At 39.6% G+C, this 27023-nt stretch overlaps 1 protein-coding gene across 3 annotated transcripts in view; it reads right to left on the reverse strand.

Annotated features, from left to right (window-relative positions):
* Positions 1 to 27023, reverse strand: part of RNGTT (RNA guanylyltransferase and 5'-phosphatase) — a 118255-nt gene that overhangs the window by 31001 nt on the left and 60231 nt on the right. For 2 of the 3 annotated variants that reach the window (XM_033143396.1, XM_033143394.1), the window contains one exon: positions 11008 to 11076. The exons of the other annotated variant lie outside the window; for it this stretch is intronic. In XM_033143396.1, the coding sequence (XP_032999287.1) occupies positions 11008 to 11076 (69 nt within the window). The remainder of the gene's footprint in view (positions 1 to 11007; positions 11077 to 27023) is intronic. 3 annotated transcript variants of the gene reach the window in all.

Below are 27023 nucleotides of genomic sequence, written 5' to 3' on the forward strand. Positions count from 1 at the left end.
TGAAAGCATACAAAATACAAAACAACGACTCAACTGACAATTGTTTTGATGCAGAGATCAGAGCCATAGCCCACCAATTAGAAACCACTGTATTTCCAGCATGTGTCCCTGGTTCAGAAAAGGGCAAGCTATTAAATCTGAATACTTTGTCCTTTTGGTTGCACTATTCTCACCCAAATCACAGGAGGTGTTATTATATCTACCATTCCTTCTGTACCTCCACTTTGAACAACAATTTATGGAAAGGAGAATAAGTGATGGATTGGCTGCAGGTCCTCCAAAATACGCATTTGAATCATCTGGCTTTCCTCCTCAATGTACAGTATGTCATCCTTGTGCCAACCTTCTTTAGTTAGTCAGTAGTCTAACACTGTATAGTACTGGCAGAGTGATGCCACAAACAAAAATGGAAAGACATCACCTTCAGGTAAAGAATAAAAGGCTCCCCACCTTCAATTACTTTTACTCAAGTAATAAGGAGATTGCCTTTTAGTCACTGCAGTCCATTCCTAATTTGAGTACAAAAGCATCAGAATGATTACTGGACTACCTTATTTATATATTATAAATATATAAATAAAAACAAGACCTACGTAAACAATGATAATTAAGCACTGTGTGCTGCTCTCTTACAAAGAGCCCAAATTACGGCTAGATTTGCAGAAAACAAGGGACAAGCTGTTTTCATCACCAGAGGACCTTGTCCCCTGATAGTTTCATATTCTTGAAGCACTGTACAACTTAAATTCAAATAATCTCACAGCAGAAACAAAATCATCCTTTCAAAAAGCATATTCTGGTGTATAATTACGCAATGATGAGTTTTAATTGCATTAAATTCATATGCTGAGATCTAGATTAAAATTGCAAAGGGTAAATTTAACCTTGGTTAATTCTACAGGAATAAATCTGTCTTCAAGAGGCAAATAGTTAATTTAGAGGGGAACACATGTAGCATCCCACTTACACCGCTAAATCATTACATTCAGGAAGATACGGCAGCAAGACTTCTCTATAAGCCGGGTGGGGGTGGAGATCTATCTACTAGCCAATATAGTTCAGTGATTGGAGCCTAAGACCAAAAAAAGCTCATCTTCATTTAGTGCCATTCACACACTTTTAGGGTAATACAAGCAACAACAAAAAGGTCACTGCTATTTAAGGGTTTGCAGTCAAAATTTTAAAGTGAAGTGAAGACAGAAAAAGGTGTGAGGGGAAGGGTAATAAGGGAAGGATGAGAGGAAATGCAATTCAATGTAATTAAGTTTCATTTCAGTGGGGGGATGTGGGACACAAAGTTAGCGGTTAACCGTTAACTCAACGGCTTTGCAGTAAAGGGTTGCTGTTGTGTTTTTTTTAAAAAAAAGGAATCGAGGAATTAATACACAGGAGGAAGCTTTGAGAGCAAGGACCAAAAAAAGAGAATTGGTAGAATTGTTTAACAAAGAAGATATGGAGCAGCTGAGGGCAGGAGAGCTGACTGAGCAAAGGCCTCAAATATAGCCTTATATTCAGCATACCAGATTAAATTGTCCAGCAGCATCTGACAAAGAGAACTGAAGCTCAAACCAGCTGTTTCATGGTTCCATCTCAAGGTCTACCTCTATGAAAACAAAAATCTAACAAAGCAGTTCTCAAGCTTCCCTCTTCCCACACATCACGGAACATTTGAGAATGGCTGGGGGTCTTCGTAGATCACTTAATGATTTTTGTTTTATGAATCAAAGCACGTGCCTTACTAATACAGTAGAATCATTTATTATGTGTGGGTTTCAGATACGAAAATCATGTATAAACTAACCCTTGGAGCCACTCCACAGCTAGAGAGTAAAAGGGAGAGAGAAGTCCCAGTACTCCAAGCAAGCAAGCAAGATGGAGAGGTTAAAACAGGCACAGGCAAACTCGCCCTCCAGATGTTTTGGGACTACCATTCCCATCATCCCTGACCACTGGTCCCGTTAGCTAGGGATCATAGAAGTTGCAGTCCCAAAACATCTGGAGGGCAAAGTTTGCCTATGCCTGGGTTAAAAGCTCTTTCTTGCCTTGGGTAACCCAAGAGGACCTGACGCAAAAAGAATTTTAAGCTCCTGCTTTGCTTGTTAGGCAAGGCTCTCTCAGCACATCAGCTCTGGAATCCTAAGGCTGATTTGTATGCCCAGAGCTGGCATACTGAGCAGGCCTTGCGCTGCAAGCAAGGTGAATCTCGACCATACCTGGTGCAAAAAGGGCTTTTGAGCTCTCCTCATTGTTTAGATTTAACTTGTGCAATTTTAACCAGCCTGCTTTCAACCTTGTATGGTTGAAATTGTGCAAGTTAAATGTAAGATGAGATCATACTATATTTTCATAACCATTGCCTTTCTAGAGCACCAGACGTGCCTGCTTATGTGATCAAAGTGTTCTATAACCTTTTCATGGACTACCTGAATGGAGTTCACAGACCACAGTTTGAGAACCTCTCTAAGACATTCTATGGACGCTTTTCTTCTGTTTCTTTCCTTTTAATGTGTGTTCCTCTGAGGGCTGCTTTAAATGTAACTTTTACCAAGTAGCAGAACAATCAGCACCTGCCATGCTATAGAAATATCAACTGCTGTGTGTGAAGTTGAATTAAAACTGCTGTGTAAGGTGGATGGCTGGGTCAAAATGGGCCAATTCTGTGAATTAAAATGTTAGCTATTGTCTGTATTCCAAATTATTGTGCCCTCACTCTCTCTGATGTATACCAAATGATTTTCAACTTTAATTTACTTTTGCCTTCCCCTTGCTCTGAGCAACCCTGTCAGACTCCAGTGAGTGTACAATATGGGATAATTATGCTAACAAGATCTGTAAAATGTAATTACCTTTTCCCAGGACAACCTCTGTACTGAAGTTCTAATAATGTACACTTACATAAAACTTAAAATGCAGCTGGAAGCTTTTAAACATAAGGGGCTGAGAAATTATTCCAAATCAAGAAAAAAAAGTCTTTTGCAGTGTGACTCATAGCAGTAAAAGTTTACATTTTTGTTAATGCTCAAATGACCACTTGACAGAAACCCTGCTAACAATCACTGTGAGCAAACTGTGAGCAAAACAGCTATTTGAAAATTATCTACATGCCTATATAAGATAGGAAACCCCCCCTTTGTTATCTGTTTTCATACACAGAAGAAATTGGTTTAGTTAAAAAGTCTTACTTTTCTTTTGCTACACCTGAATCTAGGTTAATAATAATAATAATAATAATAATAATAATAATAATAATAATAATAATAATAATAATATATTAATAATATATGACTTCCAGCATATATAAAAACATAATGGTTATATTTCCACCAATTAATCTAATTTTTTTCTGGGTTATTAAAATGTCTGGCCAAACAAAACCCTATTTGCATTTGCATTTGATATAATGCAAAAGTTATGGAAATCTGCCTGAAGAGCTACAATAATTGCTACATGTTCATGTCAAAAAACTGATTGTGGATCTTCATGAACATCAACAGGTTTGGAAGGAATGAAGGGACTGGAAAGCAGCAGCTACTAGAGTTGTTTACCAGTCATGCCACAATAGTTCTACAAGTGTACAGGGTCAGGACAATGTTTGGTTTGTGATGTTGATATTTTGGATGTTCACAAGTGAAATTTGGATGTAAGAGTTTTCATGATCTCTCTAGGCAATACTGTGTTTTAGTGAAAAGCTTACCATCAGGATCTTCAGAAAAGTCATTATGGGACAGACTGTAGGACCCACTGAACATTTCAAATAATTGGACCTAATAACCTAATAAAGGATAATGCACACTGTGGGGTGGCTGAAATTAAATTAAATTAATCCTAAAGGTAGTGGTGAAGCAAAAAGGGGTAATATTGTTGCATTCACATTTTTTAAAAACCCAGTAATTTAATATTGCTGATCCCTAATCTGAAATGTTATCATCTTGTCCTTTTCCTCTCCATTCCTTCTACAATACAGAAATGCTGAAAAGAAGCAACATAATTGTAAGTTTGTGACTTTTTTGTTTCTAGAGGGGAAAGAAAACTGTTAATAGGAAGGAGAAAAGAAAATCTTTAAGTGCCAGCATCAATAACCAATACGAAAGCATTATTTACAATATAGAGGATGCACTTGTGACAGCAATTAGAATAATTTCTACATATAAGAATTACAAGAGCTGCCGGCAGATTCTTATCACATTTGTCATAATTACCTTTCTAGGAAAATGGTTACCATATAAAGTGGCACCCATATAAATGTACCTAACTATTTCACCTCAAGGTGTCGTTTAAAAAAAAAGACAGAGAAAATTAAGATTTTATAGTCTTTTACATCAATTTATTGATTACTTCACAAAATATCGTCTGGCAACTCAGTTTAAAGGCTTTCTTTTCTCTAACTCACAACTTTGCAATAAAGCAAAGATTTCAGTTGCATGTCTATCTACCTGTTGTTGTTTTTCTTAAGTTAATACTGAAGAAGCAAAAAGTACAATTTAATTTTAAAGGAAAAACAAAAGTACAATGCCTGGGTGTCAGAGGTATTCTGTAATATTCCACTATATTAATTTTGCAATGCAAAACACACAAAAAGCTTTGAGAAGAAATATTCCACCACCCACTATGCATGTCAGAGGACAAAACCCTTTGCAGGTTGAAGGCCTATCAACATTTGCAAGCAAATGTCATGGAAACGAAAGCTCTCTCCATGGTAACATCATCCCTGGAACAGCACCTAGCCACAACAACATCGAACATACTGTGACCTTGTCCTGGAGCATAACATGTTTTTTTATTCTTCAAACTACTCACAATATTCAATGTGCCTGACAACTGTACAAATTTAATCCATTAAATTTCAAATACACAAGTTTCAGTCTGAAGCTGAATATACACAAGAGGAAGCTGATGAGCTGTTATAAAAGACAAGCGTGAAGAAAACAAGGTGTTGACAAAAGTTATTTATCCTTGGTCCTTAAAGCATTAAAGCTTAGGTACATGTTTCAGCTCGACTCATAAAGTATACCACCTCTTACACAAGCAAAGTTCAGGGCTCTCTCTGTGGTGCAATACTACAGAGGGGTACGGGCACAAAATTCACTCCTGGGACTCTCGGCCCCAAACCCTCCCCCACTTTTTAAAAGCCAGTTTCTAGCTGCCATAGCTTTTAAATGTATGCTTGAAAGTATATGAACAAAGCTTGCTAAAATCTTAAAAATCAGAACAAAATCGAAAATTCTTTCTAGTAGCACCTTAGAGACCAACTGAGTTTGTTCCTGGTATGAGCTTTCGTGTGCATGCACACGAAAGCTCATACCAGGAACAAACTCAGTTGGTCTCTAAGGTGCTACTAGAAAGAATTTTCGATTTTGTTTTGACTATGGCAGACCAACACGGCTACCCACCTGTAATTAAAAATCAGAGAGATGATTCAATAAGATTTTCAGAGGTCGGCTTGAGGTGGCGGGTGAGTGGGTGGGGGGAGTTCTCCAGCATTCTTGTCCTTGGTACCATGACCAGAAAAGCCGGAGTTCTGCAAAATTATTATTTTGCAACCACAACTTCCTTCCAGGTTAAAAAAACCCTAATCTTTATTTGCATCATTCAATCACTCAATTATTTTTAGTTTACATCATGTCTACATGTGACAGAATTCACATTTTGAGATTTGGGGTTGCCAAGGGACATCATTTCAATTTCTTTATACACATGGATCTAGCAAAGCGATTGTTCCAAAGTTATAAATATCATGAGGATGATGACTTGCTAGAGACTTGCATGTTGTCATCCACAACTTAATAAACACTTACCTTTCAGGGCTTTTGAAACTACAGAGAACATTTGTTCAATATGTTTATTATCCTTCCTTCTTCAATAATAATAAAAATAACAATAATAAAACCTCAACGCAGCTTGCACAAGAAATCCATATAGATGAACTAGCTCAATATGAAGATTAGAGCTCAGTTAATGATTTACTATAAATAATTTATGACAAGTTTAGCTCCCTTTCATTTGCAGAATATTCACAACCTGATCAGTCTGCCCAAACATGTTCTAAAATGTCTATGAATATTTTAGTTCTGAAATGATGGCAGGTTTTAAAAAGCCAAGTCTCTTGTGCTTTATATGACAAATCAACCGAACTGCACTGTATCGATTCTGGTCTGTAACTAGGTGCTCATGCGTGCACACATAAGCTACTCTTTAGGTGTACTCTAACTATGTTTGGTAAACACATGGCGGGGAGCTATGGGAATAAACAAGCTAGCTCTGCCCCCTGCTTCCATTCTGTGCATAATGCCCACAAGTTGCAGGGCAATCTTCTCAAGTGGGGTTCTTCCTGCACTTGTAGAAGCTCCCTGCATATTTTAGAAACCCACCATCAATCAAAGCCTTAACCAGTCCACACACAAGGATCACTTTCTGCATATTACTGTGCTGCTACAGAATAGACAAGTAAGAACCAACTTATATAGGGAACCCATTGACCCATGTTTACCTGCTTCTTTTAGCTTCTACCCAGAAAGACAAAACCATGGTCTACAGCCAAGTCCTACAATATAATCACATCTGTTCAGATCCTGCTCTGGAGGGTAGGACTCAAACAGATGGCTTGAATTTACAAGAAAGGAAATTCCAACTGAACATCAGGAGGAACTTTCTAACAGTAAGAGCTGTTTGACAGTGGAACTTGCTTCCTTGAAAGGTGATGGACTCTCCTTCCTTGGAGGTTTTTAAGCAGAGGCTGGATGACCACCTGTCATGCATGCTTTAGTTGAGATTCTTGCATTGCAGGGGGTTGGACTAGATGACCCTTGGGTCCCTTCCAATTCTACAATTCTATGATTCTCTGATAAACTCCACAGCACCCCAATTCCACTTGACATCTTTCCTTTATTGTGGGATGTTCTTATTACTAGAAGCACTATAGCACAGAAAACTCAAAAAGTCTATCAGTGGCAGCAATAAAATAGCACATTTCTGGGAAACTAATGCCATCTGTAGACGTGCTGTTTCCTGAACAATGTTAAAAATGCTAATGATGTTCAAGCTTACAATACCACTGAGAACCTTACTATAAAAGCAGAAAATATCTACCAAAGTTGTATGTCTAAAATGCTCAAGTTATGGTACAAATATGTACCATGGGTGCTAATATTCAGTATATGGTGAAAAATATAAGCTTGAATGTTTTCTCTTTATTTTTAAAATACATTTTTAGAAAAGAGTTATTGGCAGGATTCAATTTAGGTTTGAAACGAAAACCACTGTGAGACCCTAGATTCTAGGGGAGTCTCCGCTCCACAAGAACTGAGTATAAGACTGACTGGTAGTAAATTTGTATGTGTATTGGGAACAGTGCAATGTATAAGGTGCCCTCACTCCCAACCAATAATAAAAACTGCCCCATTTATATTGTGTTTGTCTGTCTTCATTTTTTCTTTAAACAGCTCTTCATATAAAGGAGTCATACATATCTGCATAGGACATTAATCAATTGACACTGATTGCAGGCAGTGGGTATTACAGTGATATCAATATTAAATAATAATAATGCAAGGACATCTACTTCTAATAATGGTAAGTAAAGCCAAATCTTAGATTTGCACGCACAGTTTCTAATTAACATTATTGAAAAATCTCTTGCCAGCTCACATAATGGTTTTCTTAAAAATCATAAAGAACTAAGAAACATAGAGCACCAATTATACCCTAGGAGGTGGTTTAGGGGAAATTGCTTCTGTGGTGTAGCACAAAACATAACCTTTTGGAGCCATATAATAGATTATTAACCGGTACAATCTGAAGTGCATTTTTACAATGCAGCACACTGATGAATTTGCCCTGCTTCATTTGGTATGATGTAAATAACTAATAGGTCATTATGGATTCCAGCTAGCTGATATTGTTAAAGAGTATTATGAAATATTTGTGGCTTAAAGCTAACTTTACTCCTTTACTCCTTTAAATGTATTTAAAAGTGCTGTGAAAGATTTTCTACTCAAAGGTACAAAGAATTTGAAGGCATATTGAAATTTACTAGCTTATTTCTGGATAATATAGCTAGTTTAATTTAATGAGATGTTGGTTAAAAAGAAAAATTAGGAAAATGCACCACTTTAAAGTTGATTTAATGTATTTTAAAAAATTCTTATTACAGGTGGGTAGCCGTGTTGGTCTGCCATAGTCGAAACAAAATAGAAAATTCTTTCCAGTAGCACCTTAGAGACCAACTGAGTTTGTTCTTGGTATGAGCTTTTGGTATCTGAAGAAGTGTGCATGCACACAAAAGCTCATACCAAGAACAAACTCAGTTGGTCTCTAAGGTGCTACTGCAAAAAAATTCTTAGATACTGAAACCCTAAAATAACCAAAGGTAAAAAAAAAAAGTATTTTGAAACTAGTTCCCAATTTTTTTAAAAAAAAAACTTTCATTACAGAATGCACATTTCTAATTCATCTTTCTTTATATGGAGTCAGAAATCACTTTAGGAAAGCTTTATAAATGAAAATAAGCTGTCTTCCCTTTTCAGAGGAAGTCAATAATCCTTCTGAGCAGTAGGTAAATCAATTTTGCAGAGACTGCTTACTTAAATATCAAGTGGCCTCAAAAGCCCAAAAAGACACCCCACAGAAGGCTGTAATTTCCAAAGCAGCTAGCCTAAATAATTTTCCTTAAGAGTAAGCATTATGAGTTTCTCTGACAGGTACCATTTAAAAAGAAGCAAAGATTTTTGAAGTATCGGTTTGAACAAAAAAAAGGATAACACTTGCAAAAGGACATGTGAATGTGAATTTATAAATCTGCAGTATTGTTTAGATTGAAAAATGCTCCAATAGTAAAAACTACCACTAAATTGGTACAATTTTCCCTATAAGAAAGATTGTAGACTTATAAATAAGTTTGCATTCTCATTGTAGACATAGGCATTTTGTCTACCCTCTCCAAACAAGTGGCAGAGCAGAGAAAAGAGATGAGCAGAATAAAAGCAAAGGGTCTGAAAAAGAAAGGAGAAGAAGAAATAGGAAGGAAGGAACATCTCATTTTCTGTCCCCACAGTGCATATTAACGTCAACTATGTGCACTTTGGTCACCTCATGAGAAGAGAAGACTCCCTGGAAAAGACCCTGATGTTGGGAAAGATGGAGGGCACAAGGAGAAGGGGACGACAGAGGATGAGGTGGTTGGACAGTGTTCTCGAAGCGACTGGCATGAGTTTGGTCAAACTGCGGGAGGCAGTGGAGGATAGGCGTGTCTGGCGTGCTCTGGTCCATGGGGTAACAAAGAGTCGGACACGACTGAACAACAAAAATGTGCACATTGCAGGCAGGATAGCCTTAAATACTTCCCTCTGCTATAATCAAGGCACTTGGCATATTTTAAATGCTATCAGAAATATCTTTGTACTCCGATAGTGCTATATATAAAATAACAGTACTGGGATGGTCAAACTGTAGTTCAGAGGTTACATGTGGTTCTTTGACCAATCTAACTGTAGCTCTTGAGCCAACAAGGTTGTCTATGCATTTTGGAGTTACTGGCATCCTCCCTAGCACACAAGGCATCCCCTGCCCTCTGCAACCACTTGGGCTGCAGGTGCCACTGGCGTTACAGGGGAAGTCTCAGGAATTCAGCAGACAGAAAAGGTAAGAGGCAGAAGGGCGGGGAGAATACTATACAGTGGAGAGGGACAAGAATGCTGAAGTAGCATGGGGTGGGGGAGAGAAGCAGCTGTCTAAAGATGTGGAAAGGAGCAGAACATCACTGGCTTCTAAAGACTGCCGGGGTAGTATGAACACCATAGAAAGGGAAGAAATGAAAACAAGCCCAGGGAAGAGAGAGAAAAAAAGGAGTCTATCAAGGCCTGGAAAAGGGTAAGCTGTCAATCAGTGTTGCTCATGGTCACCGTGCAGGAGTGAGGCCCAGTTTATGGGACCTTCCCCCATTCATCCACCACCCATGATCTGCAGGCCACACCTAGAAAGGGGGATTATTACTCTGCTCTCTACAAGGGCTTTTCAAAGGGCATTAAGACATACAGGAGAGAATTAATCTGCACCTACCCTAGAACTTTCCCTTCCACCCATGGCATTAAGGCCTCACTTAAGACGGTGTTTGTCTCCCTCCTTCCAAGTTAAAAAAAACACCCCTTAATCTTTATTTGTAGCATTCAAAAAGGATCTTGTGTAACTATTTCTGCAGGAAATGAGATGGACCCACCTCACCACCCTGCAGTAACATTTTCTAATTTGATGATGGAGTTTGCAGTGGCATCTAATCCTCTCTTCTATTCATGCAAGAGTCTTGTGAAATGCCATTTATATATGTAAAGTAGCTTTAAGCATAATACTATCAAGATGTTTTTAAAAAAAGCAAGCATGAGGAAGAAAATCAAAATTTAAGCCAGAATGGAAGATATTGTATTCAATGTTAAAGGAGGCATACCCCTGTGAAATGTATCACTCACAATAAAGGAAGCAACTTGAAGTCCCACTATGATCAAAGAACAACAAAAATGTTTTATCTGAATACCTTCCTGGATCACAGTTAAGGAGAAATAATCTAAACACTTTAAAATTAAGCAGTCAACAAACCTGACTTTCTGCATTCATTAGAGTAGCTGGCCAAACTGAAATCAGTTGATAATATTGTATATCAATCTAAAAATGAACTGATGTTTAACTCCTGTGTAAAGGTTGTGCACATCTTGTGGCTCTCAAACTTTTGATGGTTGGCATCTATGGCTCAAAAGGTCTGAAACTTTGGCCATAGTGGTAATCTATAGTTCATAAGATCATGTTGGCAATGTGGGCTCTTGTGTTTAGATGGACTTTGTACATAGGAAAGGATATAGACCAGAGAATAATACAACAGCACAAAATCACCCCATTTTCTATGGTGGATTTCCAAAGTTTTAAAGATTTGTACACTTGAAAAACAACATTTATACCTACAAGAACCCCTCATATTGAAACCATTATACAGTGATTTAAAAAGTCAAAATCATGGCAACTTACTCCTACAGGCTGAAAAATTAGTCCATCCACTTCATGACTGACTTCTCTAGCAAAATTCCCCTCAAGAAGCTGTAAAAAACATCAAAGAGTTATTTGGTTTTACAATCATAAGAATAGTAGCCATGCCAAAAATTAAGACATAGACATCTACATCAATGCAATAAAGCATTTACTGGAAAACACTGGTTTCCAGCATCTACTACTCACTTCTCATTAAATAAACAAACAGGTAAGTTTAGAAGATAAGCAGAACAATGAAAGCCATGAACTAATTCCCTTTTTTCTAAAGTTCACAAGCTGAAGATTGCACTGCAAGAAGACATACGGCCAATTCAGACTCAACAATCCTCCATAAATAAAGCACATCTTATTAGACATTGAACAAGCCTTGCAACCAAGTACCCTGACCTTGCCTCCATGAGAGGCAGCCGCCAAAAGTCCTGGGTGATTCCAAGGAAAATGTATAGGAACCATTTTACATATTAACTGTCCCTATATGGGTTGCATTATCCCCCCCTCCCGATTTCATGTGAATGATTGAGGTGACATAATGGTAAACAATGATTTACTATTAATAACTTCTCCCAACCATGCCACTCATAGCACAATGTGTTCTCCTTTTTCTAGGTCATGCTTTTGAATATCCATCCCTACACCACTTTTTTTATTCCTGTTAGCTTGTGGAACTTGGAAGCTTTTATTTGTGAAGATTTTGTTATGAAACCCACAAATATTTGGAGATAGAAGTCTGTTGAGGTGAACATTTTGTTATTTGTGGTTTTATATGATGTCCTCAAAACAAGCCCCTGGAGACAAAAATTACTTCACAGCAATCTGTGGGGAGAACAGAACTCTTAAAACCTAGCCCTCATCTGAACTAAAGAATATTCACATTTTAAAAAAACAACAACACCATAGACTACTGATCTTATTCTGCAAAAAATGAAAGGTGAACACCCATGGCAATGGTAAAAAACAAACTAAAAACTAACTAACTTTCTTCAAAGATTTTGAAAAAAACACTAAAATGGCATCACAAAGCATAATTGATTCAGCAGCTTGCTGATTAAAGCATACGTATACTACAAATACTTGCTGAATGAAATATAATTCACACTAAGGAATATGTCAGTTTCAACCACTGAGCTCAAATGAACAGGGCTTAAATATACATTCTGTCTCCACCTATCTGAATTCTGAAAGTTTTATAGGGGATATACACATTTTCTAAAACTTTAAGGAAGAGAATGAGGATGCTATTCAGTGCACTTGAAGATGGGAGGCAAAACTAATCTGGCATCTGGCAATAGATTATAAAATAATCCTTGGAAAGATACATAAATGTGATACAATTTTTTGTTCCAGTGATTAAGGTATGGTATTTTAAATTAAATAAATAAATATAAGACAAAGATAAACTAAGCAATGATTATTGGGACATCTGGGGTGAGCAATAGGATTTGGCTAGCTTTCCCACCCCAACAGGCCGTTTTGACAGGCGGCTGGGTCCACCCACATGTGCATCTTCTGGCATCACCATGATGTCAGGTGGCCCTACTTCAGCTATCCTAGCCGAGTTTCCAATTTTGTTACAGGTAACTCTTTGGTATTCAGAGCATTAGGCACCATTTTCCTTATGTGCATTGTCTTACTCTCATGTTCAGTTCCTTAATTTACCAGTGAGTTCTCAGCAACAAAGATACAGAGGCTGGAATATAGGTAGATGAAGACACCAAGCACAACCAAATGTAAGAGTTTTTCATACCTTAAGAGCAGGAAATAAATAAATAAATAAATAAATAAATAAATAAATAAATAAATAAATAAATAAATAAATAAAATATTTATACCATGCCCATCTGGCTGGGTTTCCCCAGCCACTCTAGGCGGCTTCCAACAAAATATTAAAATAAAATAGTGCGTCGAACATTAAAAGCTTCCCTAAACAGGGCTGCCTTCAGATGGCTTCTAAAAGTCTGATAGTTGTTTTTCTCTTTAACATCTGGTAAGAGGGTGTTCCACAGGGCGGGTGCCACTACCAAGAATGCCCTCTGCCTGGTTCCCTGTAACTTAGCTTCTCGCGTGGGAACTGCCAGAAGGTCCTCGGCGCTGGACCTCAGTATCTGGACGGAACGATGGGGGTGGAGACGCTCCTTTAGGTATACTGGACCAAGGCCATTTATGGCCTTAAAGGTCAGCACCAACATTTTGAATTGTGCCCAGAAACGTACTGGGAGCTAATGTAGGTCTTTCAAGACCGGTGTTATGTGGTCTCGGCGGCCGCTCCCAGTCACCAGTCTAGCTGCCACATTCTGGATTAGTTGTAGTTTCTGGGTCACCTTCAAAGGTAGCCCCACATAGAGCGCATTGCAGTAGTCCAAGCGAGAGATAACTAGAGCATGCACCACTCTGGCAAGACAGTCCGCGGGCAGATAGGGTCTCAGCCTGCATACCAGATGGAGCTGGTAAACAGCTGCCCTAGAAACAGAATTGACCTGCGCCTCCATGGACAGCTGCAAGTCCAAAATTACTCCCAGGCTGTGCACCTGGTCCTTCATCGGCACAGTTACCTCATTCAGGGCCAGAGAGTCTTCCACACCTGCTAGCCTCCTGTCTCCCAAAAACAGTACTTCTGTCTTGTCAGGATCCAACCTCAATCTGTTAGCTGCCATCCATCCTCCAACCGCCTCCAGACACTCACACAGGTCCTTCACTGGTTCCGATTTGAAAGACAGGTAGAGCTGGGTGTCATCCTCATACTGATGAACACCCAGCCCAAACCCCCTGATGATCTCTCCCAGCAGCTGCATGTAATGTTGAAAAGCATGGGGGAGAGGACAGAACCCTGAGGCACCCCACAAGTGAGAGCCCAGGGGTCTGAACACTCACCCCCCCCCACCACTTTCTGAACACGGCCCAGGAGGAAGGAGTGGAACCACTGTATAACAGTGCCCCCAGCTCCCACCCCCTCTAGACGGTCCAGAAGGATGTTATAGTCGATGGTATCAAAAGCCACTGAGAGATCCAGCAGAACTAGGAAACAGCTCTCACCTTTGTCCCTAGCCCACCGGAGATCATCGACCAGCGCGACCAAGGCAGTTTCAAACAAACTTCAAACAAAATAAGCAAAGAAGAACAGCAGCAATTACAAAAAACAACAACAACCCATTGTATTTCTCCAGTTAAGACAAACATAGAACAAAGCAACTGTAGCACTCCCAGCCATTGTAACAAATCAGAGTGAAGAACGGCTGCGTTTTCCACTTCTTTTTGTCTTTTTTCTTGAGGAGGAAAAGCGAGATAGTACTCCCATTTTGATGACAAGACTAAAGCCCCCACCCCAAGCTGCCCCCAGAGAGCTCCTTGCTGAGGTAAAATTTCAACTAGTGACTTGCCAGTCCACTACCCCAACTTGCAATATAATTACTGTATCTGGCCAGTTTTTTCAACATACTAGGTCAGGCTGGCTGTTGGAGAGAAGAAAAGTTCACTGTACAAAACTCTAAAGATAGCACAATGTTATTATCACTAACTATAAACTGCAACATAATTGTGTGGTTTTTTCCTGAAAAAAAGGAAAACAGTATGGAAATGCTGCTCACTAATAGCATCAGCTCACTAATTACTATCCATGATTCATTAGAAACATTCCAAACCTGATTAATGTCAGGTCAAGTTTAACATATGACGGGGTTTATTAGTAATGCTTTGCTATCCCACTGCTTGTCAGTCTTTCACAGCGAGCACCATCTGTTACATGTAGAAATAAGTCAGAACACCGGTAACTCTGACTTACTGCTAGTCACTAATGTATGCTTTCAAAGTTGTCCAGGACACTTAAACTAATAACATTTGACAGCATTAGAAAGCATGTCTGACATATGTTTGCCTGCTTTAAAGGCTATTCCTACTACTCCATCGTCTTTCATATAAATTGCATATGATTTCATATAACAATCATGAGAAATGAAGCATGCCTGATCTTAGAAGCCTATGTTGTTATTATTTTTACTAACTATAGATGAATCACACTCAACATGTTCCAAGCAATTATAAAACATTGTATTAGAGCAGTGTTCAATTTACAGACCTGGTTTTTTATAATCAACAAATAATCCTAAACTGTAGACCTGGATTTACAGAATGATGAAACTGCAAGTCTAGGAGCATTCCCCACGGCCTATTTAGTCAGTGCCCTGAGGCAAAACGGTCTCTGCCCAAATGCACCCCTCCCAAATGGACCCTGCAGCCTCTATATTTACATGTCAAAAAGGGTTCTCTCTCGTCCTTGATCTTATAAAGGGGGGAGTTTTCAACTGCTCAACTGTTCTTCAGAAACTTTCAAAATAATTATCTAACGGCACAATCCTAAATTTATCTACTCATAAGGAAGTCCCACCAATTTTACAATAGGGTGTCCTCTCAGTTGGGTATATACAGAATTGTAGCCTAAACAATTGCAGCCTAAAGAGAATGGACACCTTTTTATCACCTATTTTTTAAATGGCACATCAGTTGAAATCCAGGCAACAGAAGTCACATGTTACATTGAACCTGAGAGCAAAAGGGATTAAGATTATGGGTACCTTGTTATATTTAACGCCTCCAAGAAATTATCCCCCATACATGTAGTGAGAAGTTTAAACTGAGTGTGCAATCACATTATTAAGTTTAGAGCGATAATTCAGTGCGTTGGTGTGTTATTCTTTTAAAAGGTAAAATTCTTCCATTAATTTCCCCAAGATGGTTTCAAGAGCTACTCAAATAAGAAAACTAAACATGTTTTGAGATGATTTTGCTGTAAGATGTTGGAGAACACTTCAAAAGGAAGTGAGCTACTTAGGGCATAAAGCACCATTTCAAAGAAAACATTTTCCAGGATTTCGTTACTGTGTATCCCAAACCTATCAATCAGAATCAGACAATGGCTGCTTTTGCCCATTCACATTACAAGGACAAACAACAGTGAACCTCAGGCTCTTGCACCCTTCCCTCCTACTCCAGCACAGCTGCAAGGAAGAGGCTAGAAACTTCACTTCTTCTTCATATTAAATGCAACTTTTCATGACATCCTGACCCAGACAAACTGTGGTTAATCTTAATTATGGCTTGGCTGGAAAAGATGCCCCAGTTTATGCTGGGCCTTACAGACCTTACTGTATTGCTAGAGGAATCCTCCTATGGGTTTACTCATGTTTGATTGTTGCTTGCATCAGTAGCTGGCAGGATAAGTTAGGAGTGAGACATGGAGACTCCTCTGCTGCAGTAAGGACAAAACTGTTGGCTGCCAAGGACTTGGGGTGTGGTTCGTATAGCCTAGTTTCTTTGTTCCATTATGACTCTACCAGTAATGCCAAAATTCAAAGCAAGTCTGGAGGCGGTGCACATGCTGGTTTAGAGTAAGAATAAAAGAAGAAGAAGAAGAAGAAGAAGAAGAAGAAGAAGAAGAAGAAGAAGAAGAAGAAGAAGAGCAGCTCTGTTCATTGCCTATCATGTACTATTCCTGGGTATGAGTCTGGTTTTGCTGATCTGCTTTTTCACTTCATTTGTTGAGTATTGTAGTCTGAGGAATACATGGTGGGAATTCTCAAGTTTGAGTTTCTGTCCAATATCTCTGAGCAAATACAAATGCTGTCATAAGGACTGGATGCAAACAATGGCTTTCGTGATATGCCCTGGGTAGAAGCTGGAAGCATGTAGGCATGTGTAGTGGTCAGTAATGCTTCCATTTTAAGGTAGTGCTTGTGTGTCCATTATGTAGTTGCACAATAATGTCCACAAAATGAAAAAGTTCAGAGATTGGGAAACCTTTTTAGTCTGAGCTTCTAGGCAACCTTCCATTGGGGGGCAGGCCAGTGGTGGGCAAGGCCAGAAGCAAAGGTGAGCAAGAAATGCTAATTTACTTGCATAGTCCTCTCTTCCTCCATCCAAGGAAACAAGAAACATTATCAAAGTTCAAGGGCACATTCTAGCCAGGCAAAAGCACTCGACGAGAGTGCAAAGCAGGGCCAGTGAGGGATGTGGTATGGGGAGAAGCCAGAAAAAGATGCCTAGAGGGCTGCATCCTGCCCTGAAGTCTGAGACTTCTCATCCCTGGTATAGCTGGCGGTGGTGGGGTGAAACTTATCAAAATCCTGGTGGAACTTCTCAAATATCTCCTGCCCATATGCAGAGATGATAAAGAAGCCATCAATACAGTGGTACCTTGGTTTACAACCATAATCCGTTCCGGAGGTCTGGTTGTAAACCAAAACAGGTTGTAACCCAAAGCACGCTTTTGCCAATGGGGCCTCCCCCCCCAAAAAAATGGTTGTAATCCCCAAAAAATGGGTTGTAATAAAAAAAGGGACACGCACTTCCAGGTTTGACATGGTTGTAATCCAAAACGGTTGTAATCCAAAACTGTTGCAAACCAAGGGTACCGCTGTATATCTTTGGCAGAGGAAATGCTTTTAGAGGCTGGAGGTGAGAAGCATTAATCTAAGTCAGCCCCATGATGTTGGCATACTGTGTAGCCATAAAAGTATCAGGGTCAGTGGATACATTTTCTCTCCAAATAAAATGTGCAAAATGCAAAGTGGCAGAGTTTGGCAATTAGATGTGCTATTCACCAACTGGGATGATATTCCTGTGTGCCTGCAGTTGTCATGTTTTGGTCCATTGCTGGATACTATGGGGAGAAGCCAGGCAGAGATGCCTAGAGGGCTGCATTCTGTCCTGAAGTCTGAGACTTCTCATCCCTGGTCTAGCTGCTGACAAGGTAAGGCTGATCAGAAATTTCAGGACCACAGATAGCTCCCAAGTTAGCAACTTGCTCCAACAAAGATTGAGTGCAGACTGGTGCCTTTTAAGTTTCTGTTTCTAGACTACTTCCTTCAGGCTCCATGCCCTTGTGGAGAACTTCAGCACCTTCAAGGGACAATCCTCTAGCAGCCCTCCTCTATTCCACAGCCTCCCTCATGGTATGCTCCCCTGGCTGCTGGGCTAGTGAACTGCAATGGGAGGCATCTGGTTCCTCACGCACCCATGGGGTCCAGAATCTGGCCCTGCAGGCTCTAGTGGTCCAGAAGCTTCTTCTGGGTATTCCTGTCTAACAGACTCAGGTACTCAGTAACTTATATTAAAACCAAGTAAAAGAAATATGACCAATAAAAGCCTAAAAAGACATCTATTCAGATAAAATACAGGTCTTACAGATTCCACCCCATTAAAAGAGGCCACAGATACCCAAAACACTTCAAATTAAAGGCCAGAAGTCTGGATAAAGAGGGAAGTCCAAGTTCCAAGTTTATTACACAAGAGAGAGACCTAAATCCTTACTTGATACCAAGCAGAGAATTAGTTACTTTGCATAATAATTGATAATTTGACTCAATACATAAAAACATTAAAAGTATGTTGGCTTGATAATATTGGGTTGGTGAAGATATGTACTTGTCCTAGCATGCTTATATGATCTGGAATACCCAACCATGCTTCTTCCTCCTACAGACAACCCTGCTCCCTTTCCTTTTATCAGGTAACTACGATATGTGTCTGTTTTGCTTATATTAATCATTAATGAACCTTAAATAAAGATATAGGAATCTATTTCCAGCCTAGACTAGCATCAAGCGAACTTAGAAAGAGAAAGAACTCTAGGTCACAGCAACCTTATCCACAGCGGCAGAAGACAGAGGGGCCAGAGGACAGTTGGCCAAGCTGCCAGGGGAAGCAGCAGTGGGTGGAAGATGCATAGTGTGCACTGTTCAAAGGAAGAATTGACCAGTAGTGTGGACAGCTGTTAGGACAGGAAACAGAAGAGCAAACGGGGGGGGGGGGAGCAGCCATTAGAAGACAGCTAGGAAGAAACAACAGAAGTGGGAGCAGTTCTCTGTGATACAAGACAATCATGTGTGGCTCGCCAAATTGGAAACATCCCTGCTCTAGCGTACTTTATTTAGGCTTGGAAAGATTGCTGTTGGTGATGTTAATCATGATCCAATCAAAGCCATTTTTTCAACAAAAACTTGAAATCAAAACATGATTTTCGATGAAGCAGGAACTATGCAAAAGGAAAGGGTAGTGAAAGAATGCATTAAAGGGTAGAGCAATGGAAAGACTTAATAGCATAGCAGAACAGTATTGATTTTAATCCTAGGTGCACATCTTCTAGTTTTCTTGAGAGCAACTGGACAAAATAAAGGAGTGAGAAAAGCAGAAATATTGAAAAAGGGAAGGCAGAGTGAGGAGAGAAAACAGGAGAAGATGACAAATAGGGCAAAAAACAAGAAGGAACAGATGGAGCTGGAAGAAGGGCAGGGAGAATAATAATGCCAATTCTGGCAGGAAACAGAGGGCTGATAGGTGAGGTGATTCAGCCCTTCCTGAAGGCATGGAAAATGAAAACAAAACTGAAAATCAAACAAAGAAAGGGGGTCACAGTTTTGGCAAAAAAAATATCACCAGATGGTGTCAATTGTTTCTCCACCTAAATATGGAGCTTGGAAGCATCCAGCAAATACACACATTTCTCCACATATCTTCTCATGTAATTTTACTTCTATTCCCTATCTGCTGCATTTTTCACTTTACGTTGATGGATTGGAGTCCCCCAAAGTAGCCTTCCAACTTATATTAATTACAGTTAATTCAAAATGTATGAGACTGGAATTTCATCATTTAAAACCTCTCCCTACACTGTTAAGAGCTAGAGGACAGAACATTATTAAATAATATGGTACTATCTAAAGACGACAAAGACTTCAGAAAATGACAATAGTGCAAACATTAAACAAAGCAGGAAAAAACAGGAGGTGTACAGCTTCAGAATGTATACTTGCCTCAGGGTTTGAAGAAAGAACCATGCTGTTTTATGGTTTACTCTTAGAGACAGAGTTTACTCACTTCCATTTGTCTCGTGCTAGGACCAGCTGTCATGTTTTAAACACAAAATATTCTTAGAAACAACACATCATTGCTATACTGTATTGTGGAATTTGAAAAAAGTTGCATAGGTTGACTTAAATGTCATTATTTAACTTTCTGCACTACTCTTTTGCTCACTGTGATCTACAATAATCCTCCACGGGATCATACCCCTGCAGGGTGCACAAGGAGACAAACCATCATGTGCCTATGCTAGAAAGTCTTAATAAGTCTTTAAAGTTTTTTATATCATCATGTCAGAGGGGAAATGTCAATAATACTATTTCTCAAGGATAATACTGGCTTAATAATGCTATAAAAATGTATACAAAAATGTGAACATTAAGTCTACTCATGCACAACAATGGCTCACACATGTATGAACATCACATGATTTGACAGCTGAATATGTGAACAGATTCCTACGGAAAACATCAAATTTAAGGAAATATTAAGTTCCATCTGTCATGCCTTGCTATGTGAAAGTTCACTCACATATGCAAGTAACAAATCATGCCAAATCCTCATGTCATAAACGTGCACTTGTGAACCAGTTTTCAGTTATCTCGCTTACAATACACTGTATAAGAACAGCAACCTACATCCAGGGTAGGCATGTTTTAAGCTTGCAGGATTTACTTTGTATTATTTTGCTAAACCTGGCAATATCATTATAATTAAAGAAATCTGAGCCCAGTAAATTGATTTTGAATACCAGAAGTGAGCAGAGCCAAATCATCTAATGACAGCTCCCCAATGCTTCATGTTAAGCAGCATTGGAGACAAAATGGTGCCCTGCAGCACCCAACAGCAAAAGTGTGGTGCACCTCCCCACCCTATCCTCCTGATTTAACCGTCTGGAACCATGACAAAACAACACTGAAAGATCATGAAAGAGCAAGGCCATACGCCATATGTGGTTGGCAACTCTTAAGCTTTCTGAAAATTTCAAGATTTCAAGCAAGACTTTACCTACAAAGACAGAATCTAAAGAACTCCCTCCCAACTGAGATCAGATGCTTGACAAAGATCTTCCTATTTCCATAGGCATTGTTTTCCTTATTAATTTTATCCAGGGCATGCATTTTTAAATCTTGGAATCTTCATTGTTAAGTTGTATATAAACTCTTGAAATAATTAAAGAAAGATTGAGCTTCATTTCATATAATGGGAGTAGCCAAGCAACAAGTTTTCTTTCCCTTTCGGTGCTGCCCAAATGCTTAAACTATGCATACAAGTGTCCAGGAAGCCCAGATATTCTAGCTAGAGAAGATTACACCCTGAAAAATGTACAAGAAGTATATGACTAGGGGAGTAAGAATGGGAGAGTACAGGAATGTCGTCTGATGAGGGACTTGGGATGCAAAAAATGGAAGTATTAGAGAAGAAGTGATGAGGCAGGGCTTTTGAAGATTTGGCCCTGACAAGTCTAAAACTTCTGCAATTTAATACAATTTAAGTGATATTTGTGACCCCCAATGTTTCCATGCAACTCAACTTAGCAATAGTAGCTACCGCTGGCATTTCTTAGGATTACTTTATCCATAAATGTATCAGTTTTCAAGTATTAATATTTTAGACTTTTAGAGAAAGCTTCACAAATTAGTTACCATAGTCAAGAAGAAGCACCTGTCTTTCTCACCCCACCCCAAACAGTCATTGCTAAAGCAACTTCCTGACCACCAGAGAGGTATGTAATATTTTGGATAAACTGAATGGCAAATGGCAAATTGCTATTTCTATAAGAATCACATAGGTGAGCTTTATGCAAAGTTTTAATTTGAAGAAATTAATTACACTGTAGCTTAAATTATTCCAGTAGTAATATCAGAAGCAATAAATAATTACACATTATTAAATTACTTTATTATTGTTAAGCACACATTCCCCCTTTGTTTCATAAAATGATCTCATATCTCAAGTGCCCCCTGAATTTATTTCATATATTAAGGACAAATATATTCCTCAGAATAAAATGGACTAATTATTCGATCCAAAATGAGTAGGTGGAGTGCTTTCCACAGCCCTTTTGTTCTTATACAAAAACCAGTTAGGTGAAATGCCCAAACTTATATCATTTTTCTTTCACTGTATGAAGAAACATTTCATTTTGAAAGAAAGAAACTTTTGGGTGGCAGGAGTTGTACACACTCCTTCCTTCTTCCTTTATCTATGTCACTTAACTGGCCTCTCTGGTCACTGTTATCAAGAAGAACACAAGTAGGAATTGTGTTCTTCTTGATAAGGAACTCTTTCCCTTTCATTCTGGTCATTCTCCCCTCTTTGAGTTCTAACATGTCAAGAACACCTCCCTCTCTCCTCCTTTAATTTTTAAAAATACAGGCTAGGCAGAACTGGATTTCAGATCAATTCCAGCTCTCCCCATACTGGGTCTATGAGAACTTGTTGACGACGGACACATAACATAATGTAGTTTTTTTCCTTTTTTAAAAAAGGGGGGAAATTGCTGACTTCCCTGTGAGTTAAATGGTTTCTTAAAAGCAAAATCACTCATGGGAACCCATTCACTGATGAACACTTTATAAATCCTCTTAAAGGGAGTACGTAGTAAAAGGACAGTAATCTGAAGTTGTAATAATAAATACTGTAGTAAGCAAGAACATAGGAAGCTGCCTTATACTGAGTCAGACCATTGGTCCACCTAGCTCAGTACTGTCTACACTGATTGGAAGTGGCTCTCTAGGATTTCAGGCAGGAGTCTCTCCCAACACTACATAAAGATGCTGTGGGTTGAACCGGAGACTTTTTGGTTGCAAGGCTACCACTGAGCTATGGCCTTTCCCAAAGAACCTTATACCTATTAAACAAAAACAAAAACATGATATGAAGCAGCATTCCCTTAAGCCGAGGGGGGAAATTCAAGATGTTTACACTTTATGGCTGGTGATCAAGTATCATTTTGGTGGAAAGGCAAAAGATCCGTTGGTACAATGTAACCTGATTAAGCAAGATTAAAATGCCTATTAGAATGACAGTTACTTACTCTGTTGTTCTTATAATCTATACTTGGGATTCAGTTCTCTGACTGCAGTCCCCAAAATGGCTCCAGGCCACAAGGGAGAGGTATCCTCAAGGAAACCCTCAAGATTGCAGAGCAGCCCACAGAAATCAATGGAGAAATCCACGAATTTAAAGCAACAGGATAGGGCATCAAGTATGTCCTTCCACACTCTAAAACCCAATGAGAATTGAGCACAAACCCAACTGACTGTTGGGGAAGTTGAATGGAATGACTGAAACGTTGAGAAGAAGCATTCTACACTGCAACATTTTGTTGTAGGTATTCACTTGTCCCTTGTCCTTTCCAATGCTCAAAGGTGAGTTATGGTGCTTATGTATACCAAATGGCACCGTCTACATGCAAGAGGGAGGCATCAGCAAGCTTGGGGATCTCCAAGGTTTGCAGCAGTACAATAAACCTTTGTAGGCGGGAACCCAAGAGGGGAACTGAAAGACAACCCAATAAGCACTGAGTATGCTCAGTGTCTATGGAATACTTATTGTTGGAGTGGGGGCAAGAAATCAAGAGGAGGAGAAATGGGAGTATCCTTTAAAAGGGGGGCATGACTGGTTGGAACAATGAACAATAACACTCCATACTTTTAACTTTTTCTGGGGTCTCACTTGAATGTATTTAATGGAAGAAAATCATTTGTTACTATAGTCCAGGAGTCAGCAAACTTTTTCAGTAGGGGGCCGGTCCACTGTCCCTCAGACCTTGTGGGGGGGGGGGCTGGACTATATTTTGGGGGGGGGAAATATGAATGAATTCCTATGCCCCACAAATAACCCAGAGATGCATTTTAAATCAAGAAGGATACTGACAAGCTGGAACAAGTCCAGAGGAGGGCAACCAAAATGGTCAAAGGCCTGGAAACGATGCCTTATGAGGAACGGCTTAGGGAGCTGGGTATGTTTAGCTTGGTGTTTAGCCTGGAGAAGAGAAGGTTGTTTTTTTTAATTAAATAATCTTTATTTGGTTCCAATAATATACAAACACGCATACCAACACACAATCAAACAATAAAAGCAATGAAAGAAGAGAAGAGAAGGTTAAGGGGTGATATGATAGCCATGTTCAACTATATAAAAGGATGTAATATAGAGGAGGGAGAAAGGTTGTTTTCTGCTGCTCCAGGGAAGCGGACACGGGGCAATGGATTCAAACTACAAGAAAGAAGATTCCACCTAAACATTAGGAAGAACTTCCTGACAGTAAGAGCTGTTCGACAGTGGAATTTGCTGCCAAGAAGTGTGGTGGAGTCTCCTTCTTTGGAGGTCTTTAAGCGGAGACTTGACAGCCATCTGTCAGGAATGATTTGATGGTGTTTCCTGCTTGGCAGGGGGTTGGACTGGATGGCCCTTTTGTTCTCTTCCAACTCTATGATTCTATGATTCTATAAAATAAAAGGACACATTCTACTCATGTAAAAACACGCTGATTCCTGGACCATCCGCAGGTCGCATTTAGAAGGCAATTGGGCTGCATCCGGTCCCCGGGCATTAGTTTGGGGACCCCTGCTACAGTCACTGACACAAAGAGCACAGATTGATAATATGATCTAATATACTCCATTATAAGAACAGGGTTACACTTCAAGTGTATTTGAAAGTCTAATAGCCACTGAGAAGCAATTTCCATATTGACATCTTGAGGTAGATGTAAACAATATTCACCACTGTTACTTAGCAGGGAGGAAAAACAAAAGACTAAAAAAGAAAGAATGGAAGAATATCTGATAATTTCAGTTAAAAGTACATGCAGCATTCAAATGCAGCAAGAGTTCGTGCTTCCATAAATGTGAAGCTTTATTCCTTGTCTGATGACCTTTGTGGCATGCTGCAAAGCTCTTCTGTTCACTCAGGCATTTACCAATTGGAATGGTAGAGCAGAATCGTACGCCGGGGTTGATGAGCTTTCCCGAGTGACATTTTAGTTGAGGACATAATAGTGTGTTATGTTTTATACATGAACTTACAAGTGTCAACAGAAAAGACATTTAAATAAAAAATAAAAGTATACTATTGCAGTGGAAAACGTAAATGAGGACAGAAACAAATCACCAAGTATTCCAAAAGTTTTCTGTTTTGCTTTTTAGGTTAAGAGTGGACATTACAGTACATCCACATAGTCTACACCCCCATCAGTTCACCAGTTTACCAACATGTCACATCCCCAAAATGCAGTAACTAGAGCCTGAGTCCCAGCTTGCTCCACTCGCCAACCCCCACCACTCCCTCAGCTTAACCCCCTACAACTTTCCCTTCCCCTGCAATGAATGGCTAAGCTCCATTTTCCACCTTCCCAACTCTATTTCTGAAGCCACTTCTCTCTTCTGTTCCGCAGTCCCACTTTACCTCCACACATACCATTATTACCACCATCCCCTTTCCCTCCTCCTTTTTTCAACTCTCACTTCACACGGACTGCCTACCATTTCCATGTCTCCTCCTCTTTCCTATTTTACAACCCACTTCGCACACATGCCCCATGATGATGTATGTTGCTTTATCTTTGAGATGAACAGAATCTTAAGAACAAGCCTGTCAGTCCGATTGTTCAGTTGGTGGATGTACATATATGGGTGCTTGCTTGATAATAAGATACTTGTTCTACATTAATACACTGAATCTGGAACTTCATGTTGAAAACAACACATAGTATCAAGATTGAAATACATGATGTGAAAGATGAATAAGATAGAATCATTTGTATATTCTATTGCAACACTGAGGTCCAAGCACCAAGGGCCTTCTGGTGGTTCCCTCACTACGAGAAGTGAGGTTACAGGGAACCAGGGCCTTCTCGGTAGTGGTGCCTGCCCTGTGGAACACCCTCCCATCGGATGCCAAGGAAATAAGCAACTATCTTACTTTTAAAAAACATCTGAGTGCAGCCCTGTTTAGGGAAGTTTTTAATGTTTAATGCTGTATTGTGTTTTTAATATTTAGTTGGGAGCTGCCCAGAGTGGCTGGGGAAACCCAGTCAGCTGGGCGGGGTATATAATAATAATAATAATAATAATAATAATAATAATAATAATAATAATAATAATAATAATAATAATAAGGCCTGAAGCTCAACATCAAAAAAACTAAGATCATGGCCACTGGTCCCATCACCTCCTGGCAAATAGAAGGGGAAGAAATGGAGGCAGTGAGAGATTTCACTTTCTTGGGTTCCATGATCACTGCAGATGGTGACAGCAGTCACGAAATTAGAAGACGCCTGCTTCTTGGGAGAAAAGCAATGACAAACCTAGACAGCATCTTAAAAAGCAAAGACATCACCTTGCTGACAAAGGTCCGTATAGTTAAAGCTATGGTTTTCCCAGTAGTAATGTACGGAAGTGAGAGCTGGACCATCAAGAAGGCTGATCGCCAAAGAATTGATGCTTTTGAATTATGGTGCTGGAGGAGACTCTTGAGAGTCCCATGGACTGCAAGAAGATCAAACCTATCCATTCTTAAAGAAATCAGCCCTGAGTGCTCACTGGAAGGACAGATCCTGAAGTTGAGGCTCCAGTACTTTGGCCACCTCATGAGAAAAGAAGACTCCCTAGAAAAGACCCTGATGTTGGGAAAGATGGAGGGCACAAGGAGAAGGGGACGACAGAGGAGATGGTTGGACAGTGTTCTCGAAGCTACTAACATGAGTTTGGCCAAACTGCGAGAGGCAGTGAAGGATAGGCGTGCCTGGCGTGCTCTGGTCCATGGAGTCACGAAGAGTCGGACACGACTGAACGACTGAACAACAACAACAACAACAACAACAACTCCAACAACAACAATTATTATTATTATTATTCCTCAGAGTTAAATGTAAAACTGGTAGCCTTCTCTACAACCTGAAAAGCAGCTCCTGAGGTTTGGGGGATCTGATTCAGAGGCCTTCTGAATCAGTAAAAATAGCAAAAAGCCCCCAAATTTTCTGCTGCTGTTGAGGCCCATTGCATCAACCCAGTGGCACTGCATATCCGTATTACAGTGCCTCCTACATATTTTCTTTACCCAACTATTTCCATATTTTAAAAAGGTCATTAAAAAGATAATCTTGGGAATATGCCAGTCTAATGGATGGCAGGCCA

This window comes from Lacerta agilis, chromosome 3 (assembly GCF_009819535.1).
Source record: "Lacerta agilis isolate rLacAgi1 chromosome 3, rLacAgi1.pri, whole genome shotgun sequence".
Taxonomy (NCBI): domain Eukaryota; kingdom Metazoa; phylum Chordata; class Lepidosauria; order Squamata; family Lacertidae; genus Lacerta; species Lacerta agilis.